Here is a 20,387-nt window from a genome sequence, read left to right on the forward strand (position 1 = left end):
AAGGGGGCGAGTCGGAGTGGAAGCGATGAAAGGGCATCCCTAGAGAAATGGGGCGGGGGCGGGGGGGAGGTGGCCGACGGGGTTGAAGGTATCCAAGCGAAATAATAAGTGGTACTAAAAATACAGAGGTTTCCTTAACTGTGGTGGCTCGGGCTTCCTCCTCCTGAGAAAGGTGAGATTAGATACATAGATATAAACAACAACAACAAAAATTGTCTAGTAGCACCTTAAAGACCAATGCATCATGCATGCATGCACACGAAAGCTCATACCAAGAACTTAGTTGGTGCTACTAGACAATTAGATAGATAGATAGATAGATAGATAGATAGATAGATAGATAGAGATAGATAGATAGAACCTAGGTAGACGGTCGGAGAAAGAACGGAACGCGACCAGGGCAGGCAAAATTGAAGCAAAGCGGCAAAACGATGCCTGACCTTTATTAAAGAAAAGATCCGCTGCACGAGGCTCTCACCGTGTTACGCGGGGAAACAGGCAAGCCAGAACCAAAGAATCTCCAGACTTTTATACAGTTTACATCAAAAGCTTTTCCTTCTCCTTCACTCCCCCTCCCTTCATAATGCCTTCCCAGCATTCACAGGTGACATGGAAAGAATGGTGTTGCAAGTGTGCTGTTTTGTCACCTCAATATGTGTGAGACGACTTGAGTGGTTGTTTCTTACATCAGGAAGTGGATGCGTTAAAATGGTTATCTTTATTTGACGGGAAGACAGAGGTTTTTCCTGGAGGCGAGGCTGTTGGGGGGATTTATGTGAAGCGTCCAGTGTTTCCTGTCTTAACGCTATGCATAATTTTGTAAGACAGGACCTTTAATAAAAGTAACTTTTGCATTCATGTGGTCGTGTGTTGTGTCTTTTATTCTAGCGTCGTCAGTTACCCTTGGGCATTGCTGGCATAAGGTAACGTGTCTGGACATGTCTTGGTCTCAGGCCTTTTCTGGCTAAGGAGTGGACCCTACCCAAATCCGGAGCAGAGTCCCGAAGATGGTTAGATGGCACCTTGTACGCCTCCTTCCAGCAACTCCTACAGCCAAGCTAGCAAGAAAAGTCTTGCTCTGCTTTCCAAGGCCGGGTGTGTGTGTGTGTGTGTGTGTGTCTTGTCGTCTGGGCAGCCCAGGACCGCCATGCACAATGTCTAGGCTTGTGCCCCAGGGACACCACTTCACTCCTAACTCAGTGGTTTTAACTTCACCCCCAGAGGCACACTCCATTGTCCCTCGAGACAGATGGATGCCAGCAATAATCAGGGGACACGTTCAAGCACAAGAATGAAGTTGATCATCAGGATGGCCGTTCTTTTGAAATGATCACAAAGACATGGCGCCAATGAATGTGTGTCCGCCCCAAAATATACTTCGGATGAGGATAAATTGTACACGTAAGTAAACAAGTAGAGTGTTGTGTACCAGGTGCCAATGCATCCCGTCTGGCCCAGAGCTTCCTGTGGGGGTGCATGGCACAGCCAAGGGCATCTTGGCACAGACAAAATAGTCAACCTGTGTAGAAAAATGTAAGTAACTGGGAGTGCCCAAGCCTAAATGTGTTTTGGGCCAGGACAAACCATTCACCCAAGGAAACAGGAGTTTCCTCTACAAGATGCCAATGCCCTATTAAAGCAGCACAAAAAAAACATAGGAACAACACAATGATTTTCAGCTGCTTGGTATAAATGTGCCCCCCCCCCCGTGGTGGTGGGTGACCAATGGAACTGGTAGGGCAGGAAGGCAGGGAGACCCAACAGTAGACCCAGTCAACGAAACACAGAGCCTTTTTCTGACTAGCTTTAAGATAGAAGCCAGGAAGACAAAGACTAGCTGAGGGCTAGACTTGAGTGGTGGAGCAGTGGTGGAACAGACCAGCCTCCACAGCCCTCCCTACATAACCAGGTACAAGTGCACTATCAGAAATAAATGTTTCTCTAGACTAGAGGGCCCAGAAATCAAAAGTGTGCATGTATAATTCACCCCTGGCTCGCACCCCCAAAAAGGGCCCAAATGTAGCTGGAATACAAGGGGCTTAAAGTATTTATTCCTGCCCAGATCTTTTGGCTATGGAATGATCTTATGAATGATACCCACCCACCCACACCAATGCATTATCTCAGGTTCACACACCTTAAGATGACGTGCCCGGTTTTTTGCATGGACTGCTAGTTATAAAAGCATTTTCAATGATCCACACACTTCATATGGCAACGTATCCTATTAGAAACCATTGACAAAACCATGTGCATTTTGAGTGTATGTTTTCAAATCATTTAATATGAAAAAGACAAAAAGCAGTTTTCATAACTGCTTTGGCTGTACATCATATCTTGTGTACACAAACCCCACTCCCACTTCAAAATGTACTGAAATAAATTCATAGATAACACAAACTGTGGAAATGTATAGTCCGTGTGTGTATATTACTTAAACTGAAATCATTCTTTGAGATCACTTATGTGAGCAGAATAATCCTCAAGATAAGACTAACGGACTGCGAAACAGGTAGGGACATCTGTGTGTTGTTTTTGCTACCTGTTCTGTAATTTTCTATACTGTAAGGTCTGCAAGGAAGACTTGCTGGAAAAGGTTCTTCGGTTTCAAGCCTACTGATGTATGACATCAAATGCAATTTTGCAAATGCAAAGATAGTCTCATTCTTACTTTTGAACACTGATTAGTAACCCCACAGACTAATAATAATAATAATAATAATAATAATTTTTAAAATGCTAGTACAAGACATGATCACATCCAAATTGTGAAAAACACTCATTGCATTCCACTGGAAGTTCATGACAGCCATTCTTTGTTTTATTTCTACCCATCTTCTATAGCTTTCAGAGCTCACGGTAGTTTGCCTTTTCCAAAAGTATTTAAAACAAAAAGATCAAAGCTTTTATTTGAAATATATACCTCTATTGCCACTATGGCAACATAAACAAAAGCTTCAGCACCCCTCCACGCCGCACTGTCACATGGTATATCTTCTCTCCCCAACTCCCACCACCATAAGAAATATTTGTTGTTAAAATAAATTAATCAGCCAGTTGTCAAATCAAATATTATAAACTATAACAAATTATAATAAACTATCATCTGTATATTTGGGGAAACACATTGTGTAGCATTAATTACATTTTAAGACTATTTTCCAAATATTTATGGAAAAATGTATTTGGTACTCATGTGCCTATAGAAATACGAAACCGGAGAAAATGTATGTCGTAATGTCAGAAAATATTGATATAACCAAGTATCTCATGATGAAGTACTTTAGGGACACAGCCTGAAGCCTTTGTAGACACCTGGTGATTTTTTAAAAAGCACTAACAATGTTGAATGTGGATTTGACTTCTCTAGTAAAGCATGGAGGGGAATAAGAGGAAGAGAAGATGATAAGCAACAGCATTACCCTTCAAGTGCTACACAGATGAGGAAGCAAAAAATGGGCCATTATGTATATGCAGCACACTGCCATTTCATATAGACTATGGCCGAAGTTCTTTCTCTGCTTCCTAGTATATTTTGTACAGGACTATTTAAATGTGGCTGTCTAAACTGTTTTGTTAATCACTCATTTCAGGCGAAATTGATTATGTATATTAACATGCTTTACAGAACTGGCACACCAAGTGGTGGCGGCGGGCAGGAAGCTTTTGCGGTTTTAAAATAAGAGGTCACAACCCAACACAGAACTGAACACATGTAAGCCCCCTGATTTGGGCATAAGCATGCCAAGGTCCATGTTGAGTTATGGCCAGCATTTGTGAAACCTTCAAAAGCTGATGGGGGGGGGGGTCCCTAATACGCAACCAAGTAGCGCCAGTGGTCAGACAATAGCACTGATGGCATAATTCAGTATCCTGGGTATGTAAACAGTGTGTTTAAACCTGGATCTGCCCTATTCCATAAGAATGCGGCAGGTGGATGGGCTGAATTTTGAGCAACAAAAGTGGTGTGGGCAAAGACTGCTACACCCTCTTGTTACTGCGGACTTACTTTCTCAGTCTGTGGCTAGTATTGCAAGTGAGCTTGACTCAGAGCAAAACACTTGGGGGTGAGGGGCTTGCAGGGAGAAAACTAGTGGCCAGAGAGGGATGCCTTCCATTGTATATTCTTTTTACTGCCAAAATAGGACCCATCTCTTTCTTCCTATGTGATTGAAGCAGATCAAGGTGTAAAAATGCTTGGTTCTGTCACCAAGTGTTCTCTCTCTGACTCTAGGTGGCAGTTGAAGGATGTGGCAGTTGACAAGTTTCAACTAAAAGCCCCACACTTGTACTTTCAATTCGGATCAATGTATAGGGCTAAACTCTTCATACAAAGAATGAATTACCAAGCTTATTAAATAAAACCAGTATGAAAAAGCAAACTAGCCCTGACAATCGCCGTTCTGACAAAGGAATGCCTGGAACAGAATTGGAGTTGTTTCTGCTTTACAAGGAAAGACATAATTATTTTTTTTTTTAAGAAAAACATAAAACCTAACTTTACAAGAGCTCAGCTTCTCCTCACTATGATTCTATTCCAAAGCAACATTTCAAATGTGCTATCAGCATCAGAAGGGAAAGAGAGAGAAAAGCCGTGTTATTGTAATGAACACCAGCAGGATGAACTGGCTTAGGGGCCAGGTTAAAACAAAACAAAAGGAAAAGAAATCAGTTTTAGAATGGTATAAATTGGCAGCTTCTTCAAATCTCAACTGCTACCTCCTTTAATGGTCAGTGTCTGTGATCAGATTTTATGATTGCAGTTCTGGTGTTCCTGCAGTGGTTAATAAGTGTGTTTTCTTCAAAAAGAACCATCATTTCCAGCAAGCTTCTAATCCTCCTTAGGTATAGATAGCTATGAAAATGCTACATACAAGGAAATTGCAAGTCCGATTTGCTATGGAGCTCCTTAGTACATCTCACAAGTTTCCACTGTTTTGTTTCTGAATTAAGGCTTCACCAAGTATATAGTACCATTTAAAAATGGTGCCACACTCCTTTTATGTGGTCCTGCTATGCTGTAAACGGTATGCCTGCATCAGTTATTTTCGTGGGCAAAATAGTATCGAACTGGTGGTCCCGGCAAGTCTTCTTCACCATCTGTTTCTGGAGCAAATGATACTGTAAGGTCCACATACCTCTTATTCGCTGCTGGTTTCACAAGTTTTTGCATCCTACAAGACAGGATACAAAAATCAAGTATCAGCAGCGCATCATAAATGAACCAAGCTCTCCTGAAGTACCACAAACAAATTCAAATTGCAACCCATATGAGAGAACTTGTTAAAGATGCAACAAATCTGGATCTGGCAAGTCCTGCATTCCAAGACACCACAGGTCTAGAAGGGAGATAGCTAAAGTTGATTAATAAGGTGTTGATTAATAAAATAAATCTATAAAAGGTCACAGCACTTCTCCAAGGCAGATGACAGGGTGTTCTTCATCCCTTTGGACTGCCAATCCCATATGGAAGGAGAGGAGGCACTTTCCTCGCTGACTTGAGGAAGGGCTCAGTATTTCCCAGGGCAGCTCTGCTTCATAGCAGGGAATCAGATCTGTGTTCCTAAGGGATCTTTGCCATTTTTATATGCTCTTAATATGAATTGTGGGGCTAGGGAGGAGAATTGGGTTAATTAAGTTTTCATTTCTTGCTGTCCTGCTTTTGTTATGTGTTTGGGCAAGTGATGCAACTGGGAAGGGCAAGACGCTGTGATTCAGTATGCACAGAGGAGGAGATATGGCAAAGGGATGTGACTAGCAAGATGAATAGAAGGTGGCTTAAGTAATATTGGGCTACCCTCCTCTCTAGCCCTTCTCTCATCTGAGGCACCCATAACTGCCATGCCAGTACTTAAAATACTGCTGTTCAAAATACCAGGGTGGTGAATTGGAAAACCTCTGCCATTCAGAATCAGATCCTCAATGAACAAGCTGACAGAGCATGCACCAAACAAGATCTGGGAAGAATCATGCTATCTGTGAGCTAATACACTGCATACCCTCTTCAGCTTTATTATTTAGTTAATACTTAGGTAAAGGTAAAGGGACCCCTGACCATTAAGTCCAGTTGCGGACGACTCTGTGGTTGCAGCGCTCATCTAGTTTTACTGGCCAAGGGAGCCGGGCGTTTGTCCGCAGACAGCTTCCGGGTCATGTGGCCAGCATGACTAAGCCGCTTCTGGTGAACCAGAGCAGCACATGGAAACGCCGTTTACCTTCCCACCGGAGCGGTGCCTATTTATCTACTTGCACTTTGACGTGCTTTTGAACTGCTAGGGACCGAGCAATGGGAGCTCACCCCGTCACGGGGATTCAAACCACCGACCTTCTGATCGGCAAGCCCTAGGCTCTGTGGTTTAGACCATAGCGCCACCCGCGTCCCTATAGTTAATACTTAATACTTACGTCAGTTAATACTTACGTCAGCTTTAATCTTTTGACATGTCCAGGCATTACAGGAACATACAGCATTTTAACTCCCTGAACCACCATAGTTGGCTCAATTCCGTATTTCTCCTGTAACACACAAACACAACAATATTTGGAACTATACTGTGCAGAAAGTGAACTGGTTAGAAATTTAGGGGATACGAGAGTTTAATTTTTTAAAAAACAGACTGCACTTGAGAAAAAACAAAACCACTCTGTTACCTCAAATAAAATCAGGGGACAGGAAGACCCCCCCAAAAAAACCCTTAAGGGGGAAAGCGAGAGAAGGACTTGTGTGAAAGAAAAAAGTGAAAATGCTCTAAAAACAGTCACACTCACCAACACAACAATAAGCAAATACAAAGGGAAGGAAGACACAAAACAGTAAAAAAAAGCAATGCTAGAAATGAGGGAAAAGAAACAGAACCATCTGGATAGGAGGCAGACAGGGGACTGAGAATCTGCATTTTCTGCTTGTGGATGCTAGGTGGCAGTTCTCTAGGAAGAACCAAAAGTTCCAGTAAAAAAATGAAGTAGAACTGACATGCCTGAAGTCTGCCTACCATGGCTTTACAGTATGCTCATGTTCCCCCACTCCATATGCTACAGAATATGAACCTCCATAGACAGAATGGATTACAACTTTTGTAAAGTAGTAAATTCTATGGGCTGTACACCACACTGCAATCCACCAGAACGAGAAACAGCAACACTATCTCCTCCATCTGTTTCTACTGCTTATTTATCACAAATAGCTTACTTTGACAGCATTTATGAAGTCCAAGAGTGTGAAATCATCTTTCCCATAAATAGTCCATCGATCCCAGATTGTAAAAGATATCCCATTTCTGTCAGAGAGCAAGAATGTAAAACACTTTATCCATGACACTGTGCTGCAGCACATTTTTCAATAATTTAACATCAGCAATAACTAATAATGTGACAAGTTGGACACAAGCTTCCCACCACAAAGCATAGCAAAAGAGCAAACAGGTCACTTTCCTATAAATGTCCATGCTCGTGGGTGTCAATTTGATGCCTGTATAGCCAGGAGTCATCATCAACCCAGATGTACCACCTGCCAAAATCTGCTACTTGAATACACCCCATTGCGGAATCCTTCATATGTGGTATTTACCTTATTTCAGTTTTTCTCACTTCAGCTGTTTCTGTGAAGACAATTATTGGAATGGCCAAGTTGAAAAAGCAGTTTTTGTATGCTTCAAAGGGGTAGCCACCCACAATTTTGATCAATTCCAAAGCAACCTAGGGAAGAAATGTAAGAAGTAGAAAAACTTTGCAGTAGCTAACAAAAACAGAACTAAAAAAGATGTAGCTGTTCTGATCTGTACAATATGCAACATGAACCAAAGTAGTCTGGAATCAGTCTGGAAGATCAGAAAAAAAATCTCTGAATTTAAACCCAACAGCATGTCCCAGGCTTCTCTTTAATCCATTACTGTTATGAAGGAATATGTGATAACCAGGAAAAACTGCAGCAAATGTTTCCATTTTCCCACCCCATAAATTGCTTATATCACCTCTTTCCTACAGCTGACACGCTGTCTCCATCAAGAATTAAAACGAGACTACCTTCTAGTCCCATGACAAACTAACATTGCTAATAGAAAGAAAAGAGCCTTCTGCCTTGTAACGTTTGGCCAATCCAGAACGGAAGCTAGCATTCGTGAAAAATGCGCCCTCACTCACCAAGCCAGACACAGCCGCTGTGGAAGTTGCAATGGCAGGGATAATCTTTCCAGCAATCCGTTTTGTTTTGAGTCGATCTGCTGGTTCAATGTTATACATTTTGGCTCGCAAATTTGAAGCTGCTGTTATGAAGTCTATGTGCCCATTACTGTCATCATCCTTTTCAAAAGCAAGTTCCTTCATTTGTAAATCATCTGTTCAGAAACAAATTAATTCATTGTTTAGGAATCTGTGGTATTTTAATTCACAGAATCATTGAATTGGAAGAAGTGCCAAGGGTCAGCTAGTCCAACACCCTGCAATGCAATTTAATGAAATACACTGTTAGTTCGGTTCAATGAAAGCCTTCTCCATCTTGTGAGTAGATTATATTAGCCCATTTTGGTACTCAGGGAGGCTCACCTGGTGCTATCATTAGATATGCTTGGCCTAAGTAACCATTTATTTCATTTTGCAGTCTGGGTTCCCTTTAATTACATTCCTTGGTCTCCTGTATTCCCACCTATCCTGCTTATCTGTTCAGTATGTTATGAGTTTAATGTGCTCATGTTGATATTCTCTGCCTTGAGTGATTCTATTTGAGCTAATGGTTCTATCTGAACTAAAAGGATCTGATATAAATACATTGATTGAAAATGTATTGTATTGTAACCTTTGAATAAATGTTTTTTTAATTATAAAATAAATAAATAAATATCTAATAATTAATACTCACTTTTTGTAGCTTCATTGGCCAATATCGCAGTCTCCAATTGAAGAACAGCATTCCTTTCATCCTCACTGCTTATCGGAATGGGATCTGGTTTTCTCACTGTTTCATCTGTTTGTACAACCTGAGAACATCAAAAGTAAATAGAATAAATGTTAGTGTATGAATCTATTTCTGTACAATACCTTGATTTATTGAAGCAGATTGAAATATATGCTTGCCCTGCATTGTTTATTCATCAATAAGCAACGTTTTTGTCAAATAGAGAAAACCTGTATTTTTTAGTTGCAATATTATGTAAAATGAGGGAACATTTTCAGCCTGGTGGCCTGGATCCTGAGGTCCCCCACTCTGGCAGCCACTTTGACTCACCTGTCAATCACCTGTCATCACCTTGACACCAGATGACCCATTTTTCACTTGAAATGTGGCTTGAACTGCAAAGGAACATCTCCCCAGCCAATCCAAGTGGGGCTTGGCAACATTGCTGATAATTTCAAGCCCTACTTGGATCAGATACATTCCAGAGTTTCCAGTCAAAAAATCCCAGGTGTAGCTGATCCAAGCAAGCTTTAAGTCACTGCCAATTAGCTGGCTGGCACCAACTTCAAGCCTAAATTTCATCAGGGATCAGCTACACCCCAGAGCTATGCTTTGCAATTTACAAAGCACCAACTTCAAGCCTTTAAGGCTCTCATGATTCTTCCTTTGCAGCTATGTCAAAGGCTCCAGTCATATATCTGAGATCATGTGCCGGCGTGAGGCAGGGGGGAAGGAGGTGAGCATGGCTTGGAGGAAAATGGCCTTATGGGCCATACTGGGACCCTTACTGGGCCCAATCAGGTCCACAGTCCAGAAGTGACCAACAGATGTTCTAAAACACCACATTTTGAAGGGATACTAAAGCAGCTTATTAACTCTGTCTAAAAATCAGCAGTCCGCTTCATGGATCACTGCCTTGTCATGGTGAAGGGGCTTGAATAACTCAGAGAAGCTATGAGCTATGCTGTGCAGGGCCACCCAAGACGGACAGGTCATAGCCAAGAGTTTAGACTATATGTGATCCACCTGGAGAAGGAACTGGCAAACCACTCCAGTATTTTGCCAAGAAAACTACATGGACATTTAAAAAGGAGAAGCTTTAAGAAGAAAGTGAAAGTTTCAAAGGCATGCTCTGGTTCATGGGGTCACGGAGAGTCAAACACGACTAAGACGACTAAACAACACATAAACAATAAAAATCAACAGTACAAACATAGATGGAAACTATGAGCCTACAATTAGAAACTTAAGGGAGAACTGCATGTGCACTTAAACAGAGTCTAATACTTTCTGTAAATGTGGGATTTGGCACAAACAGTACCTTTCCAGCACATGTCTCCGACAATTTTTGGAAACATGTTTCCTAAGACTATACCACCGAAGGAGGAGCTTTGCGCAAAGAAAACCAGGTCTACACTAAAGAAATATACATTACTTTTTATTATTAAAGTTAGTTTTACAGATTCTTGCATCAATTTTAGTAAGCATTTAACCGAAAAGCTGAAAATATCTGCATGCTAAATATTAGTATGGAAACGCTTGTAAAAGAGGGACGGGGAGCTTGTGGCCATCCAGATGTTGCCAGACTACAACTTTGCTCATCTCTGACAATTGGGCATGCTGGCTGGGGCTGATGGGAGTTGGAGTCCAACAACATCTAAAGGGCCACAGCTTCCTCTCCCCTGCTTTAGAGTATTCCAAGCCCTGGCACAAATTACATCAAGCATAGGCAACCTCAGCCCTCCAGATGTTTTGGGACTACAACTCCCATGACCCCTAGCTAACAGGACCAGTGGTCAGGGATGATGGGAATTGTAGTCCTAAAACATGAGAAGGGCCGAGGCTGCCTATGCCTGAATTACATGGTCATAATGTTTACAGCCACCCTATAAAGGTAAGCCAGAAGCCAAGAGAGAGCAGTGAGTTAATGGCAAATGCTACAATACTGGAGAACTAGGAAGCAGCCTGCAGAACATCATGCGTAGGATGAATAAATAACTGATCATCAGGAAAAGGGGAAGAGGTGAAGAGGAACATTATTTAAATGAGCTTACTTTGTTAGAAGGCCGAAACTCTTGAATCCTCAGTCCAGAAATTATCTTTAAAACGGTTTCTTCTGACATATCCTGTGTTTTGTTAAAACAGCACCAGTTAGCATGAATTGATGAAACCACGCATCCTCTGCTCTTCAACTTTAAACCAAAACTAATTAAGAATCCACTTATCCCAATAAACAGCCAAGGAAGCTATAACTTATCAACCGTGTGGCTCATGAACATTTCCTAGCAAACGTTTCTACAAACGCTGAACCTTGTATACCTTACATTCCAAATAAAACTCATTTTCTTAAAAAAAAATGCATGTGAACGAATAAATATGGACTAATGGATATCGCTTTCACACCAGACACATAAATATACACCAAGGGAAGTCAATTTTGCATTGATTTTAAGTTACTTTGCAAATGCATTATTAAAAGTAGAGATGGACCAGGATACAAATTTCAATAGTCCAGGCAACAAGATTAGATTTCAATGCATCTGCCAAAATACGTTGCAAGAAAGAATTCTATCAAAGTGAAATATCAGGAAGAATAATTCATAGAGGAGGGATATAGCTCTCATAACTTATTCAAATCATCTTTGGATATACTGAAGATTCCTGAAGGTACTACATTCAGTCACTGCCAGTAGCAGGAGTAATGCTTTGCCTAAAAGTTGGATTTTGGAGTATATTTTCCCTTTGTAACAAAAACGCTTCACTTATCAAAGGATGCTGAAAAATTAACACAGAGAGCCAAACAGTGCAAATTCTACACCCTCCAACCGAAGGCTTACCTTTTCTGTAAAAGGGATACAGTAAATAACTGCAAATAATTTTGCTGTACTCAGTATGAAGCTGTAGTGCCTGGAGGAAAAATGAGATCAGGGTGGGTTTTTAATCCATTTGCCTGCTTTCAGATATACTGCAAACCTAGCTAACAGCTGTCCTCAGTGGGAGGGTGGGAAGGAGAAGAAATTCACTGAGCAGGTGAAGCAGAGGGGCTGAGAGAGCAGGGGGCAAGGTTGCTTTTGAGAAAATGCTTACCTGCTTAGCGTGTTTGCTTTTAAATGACAAAAATTCAGGATACACCTACTTCAGATAAATTTCACCTAACAAATCACTTCAGACTACAACTATGAACATATACGTAGGAATTACCTATAGTCTGTAATGTATAGAATGCAGAAGTGTGAGGTCAGAGTACACCCATCTAATTATGATGAATTCTTTTTAAAAAGTGAAGAGAAATTGCTGGGGAAAGATGGGAGGTGCAGAATGGTATGACCTGACTGAGGAGGATGCTATTCAAGGTACAGTGGTACCTCGGTTGATGATGACGATCCATTCCGGGGAGCCGGTCGCTCCCCGAGTTCGTCGTTCGCCGAAGGCATGCTTCTGTGCGTGCGCGAAGCGCCGATAGAGCGCTTCTGCGCATGCGCTGTGCAGATCGCTTCTGCACATCTGCGCGCGCGGAACCCGGATATAAATACTTCCGCGTCTGCAGCGGTCGCTCGCCGAGTTTGTCGTAAACGGAGGCGGTCGCAAACCGAGGTTATACTGTATAAGGAAGAGTCTGGCAGAAGTCACAAAGCTGGGAGGAAGAACTAAAGGAAATTGCCTGCTAAATATGCAGCACACATAAAAGATAAAAGTGACAAACAGAGGGAGCAGAACTGCGTAGTCCAAAATAAGAGTGGCAGAGAACCTTCTTTAGGAACTTGACATTGCTAGGAAGTGCTAATATTCGAGACCCAAAATGTAGACTGCCTGTACTTCCACTCTTCTTCTAAATGAAGCAAAAGGAGAGTTTATGAGCTGCAGGCCCTGGCACTGCTTCTGAAGGAATGCAAAACCACACTACAGTGGTACCTCGGTTTATGAACACAATTGGTTCCGGAAGTCTGTTCATAAACTGAAGCGAACTTTCTCATTGAAAGTAATGGAAAGTGGATTAATCTGTTCCAGATGGTCCGCGGAGTACTTAAACTGAAGCGTTCATAAACTGAAGCGAACTTTCCCATTGAAAATAATGGAAAGTGGATTAATCCGTTCCAGAAGGGTCCGCGGAGTACTCAACCTGAGGCGTACTTAACCCAAAGCATGGGTGTAATTGGTTCCAGAAGTCTGTTCATAAACTGAAGCGAACTTTCCCATTGAAAGTAATGGAAAGTGAATTAATCTGTTCCAGATGGTCCGCGGAGTTCGTAAACTGAAAATTCGTAAACCAAGGTGTTCATAAACTGAGGTTCCACTGTACAGGGATCCTTCAGAACTCACTGTGGATCATACAGAGACTGGGAGCACAGTGAAGGTTTGCCAGTTTTCATATGGAGATGTTGATTGTCGGAAAGCAGAGAGGAAAGGGGTAATGTAAGACTTGGAAGTAGAAATGTGCAGTCAATATCTATTTTGCTCAGGAATTGATAATGTTCAATTCGAACTGTCATTCTTAGTAGATGCTTACAACAATTCCCAAAATGCTGGCTAAAGTTGATCTGGAGTTTTGCGTGGAAAGCGCCAACAAGAAAACGGGGGGGGGGGGGGGGACAGCATAAACTAACATGCACATGAGGCAACTCTCATGGAGATCTCCAAAGTTTGATGTATGGCAAATACTCAAAGAAAAAACTGCTGCCAAAAGGAAACAAGTCACAAAATTACGCATTATTTCATGTGGGTGGGTTTCAGATTAGAGGAGTCAACAGATTTATTCTAAAGGCCATATAGGTTTTCCGGACATCTTCTTTGAAGAGATCGTCTAATAACACACCTTTTATATGAGTACCAATATGCCCACAAACATATCATGTGAAGTTATTTGCCCCTTACAATAACAAATTCTAAAGAGAGAGATTTACTCACAAAGGATCGTTGATATCAAACTGTATCGGGAAAGGTGGTCTCTTTGGTGACTGCCAAAATAAACCTGGTGGTTTGAAAGAAAGCATTTTGAATCTTAAAAGCAGTGAAGTTAAAAATACATCAATCATATCAAAATTAATTTAAACTTTTACTGTACTTACTGCCATCTTTTAATCGTGTGTCAATGGGAAACGAATGAAGTAACTGGAGTGCCTAGATGGGAAGAAATACTCTCAGTGTACTGTAGTGAGATAACATACATCAGCATTTGTTCACATTACCGAAACCTTGCAATTCATTCTGCTGCTCTAAAGCCAACCTTATTTTTAACAGAAAGGCAGAAAGCATTCTCATTAGCTATTAAAATATTCAGTTCTAAAACACTTCCTGGCAAATTTGTCCCTATGCAAAATTGTTTTGAGTTCTGTACAATGACCCACACAGAATATTGCAGGTAGCAAGATTTCTTATTTCAGTTCTTTTGCACAAAAGGCGAACTGGAATGCTCCACAATTTTTGAATTTTAACACATTATTTGATTTATTATCAGTAATCATATGTGATATTTAAAGATTGCGCCCCCTATACGTGGTGGTGTAATCATTTTATAGTTACATTTTATTTATGTATCAGAAATGTGTTTGTGTGTTTTATGTTCTGATCTATTTTTATTTCTGTGGGCTTATAGCCGAAATAAAGATTATCTATCTATCTATCTATCTATCTATCTATCTATCTATGGAGAGGATACTTGAATTGACACTGCATAAATAAACGTATTGCTTGTGTACTGTCTACTGCATATGAAACTTAATAAGAATGTACCACTGGACAAGTTACTGTAGTTATATGTTGTTGTATTTAAATGAAAATCAGTAAGAATTATTTGGATTTTTAAAGAAATGTATGTCTACCAAAACAAGATGACCAATACAACTAACATCATTTTTATATAAAAGATAATCCAGTGCTACTGAAACCATTGAGGTCTTCCCCTCATATTAAAAAGGTTTAGACAACAGCTCAATTAGCATTAAATGCACATTACAAATTGACAATATAAAGAAAACAGCATCAACCACCAGATTAAAACAGATCTCAAATGCTCACCTTATGATTAAAGTATTTCTCAAATTTTAATCTTGCTAATTCAACACACTGGGGCCAACTTCTTGGCCTTCTACTAAGGCATTTAATAACTTGGAAAGAGCCTTCCAAACTCTCGCCAGACTTTATTCTCTAAGAAAGGGAAAATAAAGGTGAAAACGGGAGAACACACACAAGTCAGCAAACACATTATTTTTCACAAAGTATCAGCCACATCACAATTCATTTCCTGCTTCCATTTGGTTGGAAACCAGTAAACTGGACCAACCTACTACAGGGACAGCCAACACGGCACCCTCCAGATTTTTTCAGACTACAACTCCCATCATCCCTGATGACTGGCAATGCTGGCTGGGGCTGATGAGAGGTGTAGTCAAAAACACCCAGAAGGGAACACTTTGTCTAACCCTATCAACTAATACAATTTGAAACACATATAATTTTTACTAACTGCTTCTGACTAACAGTGAAACATGCAGAGACTAAAATCAGCAGCTGTAAAATGGAAGCTCCTCAGATTCATCTGCTACTGCTATTTAGAACACCTGCACAAAGCCCTTGAAATTATTCACAATAAGCTTAAAACACAAATTCCGCCCCATTCGCTTTCCTTTCTAGGTAGAATTAAGCTGCTAATCTGATCCAAACCTTTGTATACCCCAAGACATGACCAGCATGAAAACATAGTCTTAGTTAGATTTCACCACTGTATTAAAATCAGTCTATATTACCAGCTATCTGCAAGGCTCAGCACAGCAAAGTTACAACGACATCCGGAGTAGCTTTACGCGCAATATTCAACATAAAAGTTAGCTATTACCTGTAGCACCTCTTCTGCTGATGGATATGTTTGCCAAAACTTGTTAAACAGGGAAGGCTTGTGTGAAAAAGCACTTTCAAACTAAAAGAAAAGGAGATATGAGAAAATAGCATTGGATTTCCTTCCCATCTCCAACTGTGTGTTTTTTTTGGGGGGGGGGTATGTTGGTGCCCTTACTGAAATGTGTAATTCTCCTTCATTTCAGTGCAAGAGAACTTCCCACTGAATTGTGCCCATAATCACAGAATTGTAGAGTTGGAAGGGGCTACAAGGGTCATCTAGTCCAACCCCCTTGGACTAGATGTATCATGCTTACAATAACAAACAGACAAACTTGCCTTGTCTCTTGCCCACTGTATTGTGTGCTCAGTGGCAGCTGGGAAAGACTTTAAAGTACAAAATGGTATTTCTTCTTCAGGTGGATCTCGCTACACGTAAAAAAAGGGGGGGACAAAATATCGAAATATATCATATACACATGCAGCTGTTTTTCCTCTTGCATTATCTATTTCTAATATCAGATCAAATTCTTTCTGTACTCCAGGGGCAGGAAACCTATGGTCTTCCAGATGTTACTGGACTACAACTCCCAACATCCCTGCCTACTGCCACTGCTGGCTGGTGTTGAGGGGAGCTAGAGTCTATCAAGATTTGAAGGGCTCTAGTTTCCACCCCTGCTATACATACTTGCCTGGGAACAAGTCCCAATGAATTCAACTGAACTTCCTTCCAAGCACTCATGTACAGTGGATCCTCAGGTTATATTAGCTTCGGGTAACGTAACTTCCGGGTTGCAAATGTGGCAAACCCGTAAGTGTATATTTTCGGGTTTCGTTGCGCGCATACACAGAAGCATGCTATCGCACCACGTGCAGAAGCGGCACCTCTAGATGCAGACTTTTTGGGGTATGTACGGACTCCCAGAATAAATTAAGTTCGTATTTTGAGGGTCCACTTTATAGGTTTGTGCTTTTAGTATCAATTACTGACAGGCTTCTGGTTTTTTTTTCCTTTACAAATGAATATTTATTTTGAGATATACATATATCCATACATACAGTACCCAAATTGACTTGTTACAAGGCCAAGAAGGTTTCCAAAAATATTGACCTCACAAAAGCAGATTTCCATAAAAGCCCCAGTAAAAAAGACCACTCTATACAATTAATTGAGCCCTTAAAAGAACTTTTTACCTCTAGGCATATACACTTTCTTGACTAGCATCCACAAAGCCATGCAGTCAGTTTCGCATGCCCATGGACACTTTGGACTTTTGGCACATAACAATCCAATTTTGAAATTGAGGGGCCTTTCAAAAGCAGTATGGGGTGCTGCATTGGGATTTGGAATTCAAAGTTTTAAAAAGCAGAGCGGGGGGAGGGGGAGAGAGACCACAATGGGCATGGCCAAGCTCCTGAGTGCACTTAGAGAGCCAGCTCTGTGATTTGACAATGTTCCAAAGGATTGAGCACTTTATGGAAGAGTAAGGAAGAGATATGGATTCATCAAGCTAAGTACTGTACTTTTCTGTCTATAAGACGCCCCCATGTATTTTGCTCCCCCCCCTCAATTTTAAGAAAATGGGGGGAGATGGCACAGAGTTGTTGAACTTTTGTGGGGGGGGGTGGAATGCCCACGGTTGTTGAGCAATTTTGGGGGGGAGGAATGCTGAATCGAATATCACTCACCCAATTGGCAAACGCTAACAATCGCTAGATCCTGTTTGCGGATGCAACCAATCGCCCGTCCTCCCTCTGCACTAGCCATGTATAAGACCCCCCCCTCTTTATTTTGGAGTATAAAAAACCTCATCTAATACACAGAAAAGTATGGTACATTGTTTTTGTAGATGGAGCACTTACATGACTGTTGTATGATTCTGTTAGGTGAGGCACAATGACTTCTGTATGCCCTTTGGTCCCCATCGTTCCAGAATCTAAGAGAGGGCGCAAGCTTGCCAGACAGCGACTACATAGAAGAAAATAAGTGAAGAAAATGAACACATGCCAGAGTGCAGGGGGGGAGACAAAAAACATGGTATGACCTCCTGCCATTGGTGTAATTGGTTTAAAACAAGGGATTTCAGTTGTTGCAGGAATTAACTAGTACCATATCCCTATAACCAAAAACAGCATTTTCATGTACCGTGTTTCCCCTTTTTTAAGACACCGTCTTATAACTTTTTTTCCTCAAAAAAACACACGGTGTCTTATTTTCAGGGGATGTCTTATTGTTATTATGTTTTTATGGTATCTATGGTTCTGGGCGGTGGGGCGGCAGGCCTCCTCGGCCGGGCCATGAAGAGGCCAGGCCGCTGGCTAGGCGCTCCGCCCGGCGATGCCTTTGTCTCGGTTTTTTAATTCTTTCTTCTATTTCCCCCCTGCCAACTGCTCCAAGGTTCCTGCTACTTTATTTTGGGGGGGTGGTGTTTTGCATGAGGATGAGCAGGGCTGAGGGATCCCGCCCGGCCTTAGACAGGCCACCCGCGCGCCTTCCGAGCTTGGCTAGCCGAGCTTGGCGAGGTGGAAGGCCTCCGGGGAATGTGGGGCCCGGGCAAGGCGGCACTGAGAGCCCCCACGGTCGCGCAGCCATCGCCCTTGTTGCTGTGTTCCTTTCAAGCCTCTCGCTCAAAACGAGGCGCTCACTGCACTTGGAAGGAGCCGCGCGCCCACGGCTCATGCAGCAAGGGCCCTCCCGACTCCTTCCCAGGCGCCCCTTTCCCCTCTTCCTTGCGTTAAGGGCGGCGGGCGGCAGGCAGGAAGAGGCCAGGTCGCTGGATCGGCGCTCCGCCCGATCGGTGCTGCAGAGCGCTCCGCCCGATCGGACCTGCGGAGCACTCCACCCGATCGGCGCTGCGGAGCGCTCCACCCCGATCGGAGCTGTGGAGCGCTCCGCCCGATCGGCGCTGCGGAGCGCTCCGCTCTGCCGCCGCTGATTCTGGGCGCTGGGGCGGCAGGCCTCCTCGCCGGGCGCTCTGGCGGCGCAGAAGGGGCCAGCAGCGCTCCCGCCGTGTGTCGCCCCGGTGGTGCGGAAGGCCTGCGGGCCTCCCGTCACCACTCTGCCTTGGGCCATGCAGCCCATAACACTCCGGCGTCGCGGAAGGGGCCAGCAGCGCTCCCACCGCCGTCCATCACTCCAGCGGTGCGGAAGCGCCCGCGGGCCTCCCGCCGCAGCTCAGCCTTGGGCCATGCAGCCCACAGGGGCGAGCAGCAGCCTCGCCTCCTCCTGGCCCGGCAGCAGCAACAGCAACAGCAGCGGGAGGACAAGGACGGCGCTGCTGCTGGGTCCCGCTGCCTCAAGGCGAGCGGCGCTGCTGCGCGGAGGTATGGCTTATTTTCAGGGGGTGTTTAATCTGCACAAATGCTTAAAAAGCCTGCTATGGCTTACTTTCTGACTATGTATTAAAAAGGGGGAAACACGGTATCTGCTGGCTTCCCAATTAAAAAATAATGCTTGGCAGTTTAAAACCATTTATATCATGAATAAATTAAGAATTACTGATAAACCCAATATAAATTTGGTGAATCAGGAAAATATCTTCAATTTGGAAAGTCAACCCGGGTCCAAAAAGGAAGGTCTTCATAAGGCCAAAGAATGGCAAGAATGTGGTTTGAGGAAGCATATCATTAATGGAATGCATTATCTCCACATAATAGGCAAGTTTATTAATACCTAAGGCACACAATTCCTGCACCTGAGCAAATTTTGAAACGTATTTCAGATAGTGATCTAAAACAGTGTTTCCCAACCAGTGTGCCTCCAGATGTTTTGGGACTACATCTCCCATCATTCCTGACCACTGGTCTTGCTAGCTAGGGATGATGGGCGTTGTAGTCCCAAAACATCTGGAGGCACACTGGTTGGGAAACACTGATCTAAAGCACCAAAACTCTAGATGGAGAAACAGCTCTATGGAACAGGGCCTAGCCATATCATCACACCCAGCGCCTACATTTTAACGCAACTGAGAACAGTAACTAAGAACTTCAAAATTCCGGAAATGCTCTGTGATCAGGATCTGCTTTGCTTCATTTTTTCTCAATCTCTGTGGTTTGCAGAACATGAGCCTTCCTAGGAAGAATTCTACAGCTTTGAAACAGCCACAGGGAAGGCTCTCTATAGCCACACTCCCTCTAGCAACATGGAGAAACCCTCTTCAGTAGGTCTTACTGAGCACATACACACATATGGGAGGAAGCAGCCCTTTAAGTATCTTGAGCCTAAGCTGCTGAGTATCAGTACCACTATACAGCAACATTAGAGAAAAGGAACAAAAGTTTCCCAATGCATAAGTAACACAGACCATGTTTATCTGCCCCTCCGCCCTTTGTTGCTTCTTAGCACCAATGGAAGAGGCAGGGGGCTAATCTGGATCAGAGCACAGGGGATAGCAAAGAAGTTAAAGGCTTGGGGTACAATCCAAATTGGGGGCTAGTGGAATTTATTTTATTAAATTTATATACTACCATTCATCCGTGAACCACAGGGCTGTTTACAGTATAGTAGTCCCAAATTGTGCAGGCTATCTTCTCTATAAAAACAAGCCCCACCTATTCATGCAGTTGCTATATGAATGGTGTTGCATCAAGTTTGGACCTCAGATTCATAAACTGCTAGACAATGCAGTCTGACCACATAGTGTGTAGGAGCAAGCCTTGGGCTTGC

General features: G+C 42.6%; 1 protein-coding gene across 2 annotated transcripts in view; it reads right to left on the minus strand.

The window, feature by feature from the left end:
- Positions 1-2,112: 2,112 nt before the first annotated feature.
- UBA6 (ubiquitin like modifier activating enzyme 6) overlaps positions 2,113-20,387 on the minus strand; it is a 43,134-nt gene continuing 24,859 nt past the window's right edge. The window contains exons 20-33 of one of the 2 annotated variants that reach the window (XM_060282244.1): positions 17,585-17,690; positions 16,061-16,150; positions 15,723-15,803; positions 14,906-15,034; positions 13,957-14,008; positions 13,796-13,859; positions 11,728-11,797; positions 10,945-11,016; positions 8,855-8,972; positions 8,140-8,333; positions 7,568-7,695; positions 7,190-7,277; positions 6,422-6,516; positions 2,113-5,174 (exon numbers count right to left, since the gene is read on the minus strand). In XM_060282244.1, the coding sequence (XP_060138227.1) occupies positions 5,039-5,174; positions 6,422-6,516; positions 7,190-7,277; positions 7,568-7,695; positions 8,140-8,333; positions 8,855-8,972; positions 10,945-11,016; positions 11,728-11,797; positions 13,796-13,859; positions 13,957-14,008; positions 14,906-15,034; positions 15,723-15,803; positions 16,061-16,150; positions 17,585-17,690 (1,423 nt within the window). In that variant the 3' untranslated portion in view covers positions 2,113-5,038. The remainder of the gene's footprint in view (positions 5,175-6,421; positions 6,517-7,189; positions 7,278-7,567; positions 7,696-8,139; positions 8,334-8,854; positions 8,973-10,944; positions 11,017-11,727; positions 11,798-13,795; positions 13,860-13,956; positions 14,009-14,905; positions 15,035-15,722; positions 15,804-16,060; positions 16,151-17,584; positions 17,691-20,387) is intronic. The other variant, XM_035135098.2, reaches the window with a different exon arrangement.

The sequence above is a fragment of the Zootoca vivipara genome, chromosome 13 (genome assembly GCF_963506605.1).
Source record: "Zootoca vivipara chromosome 13, rZooViv1.1, whole genome shotgun sequence".
In the NCBI taxonomy this organism is placed as follows: domain Eukaryota; kingdom Metazoa; phylum Chordata; class Lepidosauria; order Squamata; family Lacertidae; genus Zootoca; species Zootoca vivipara.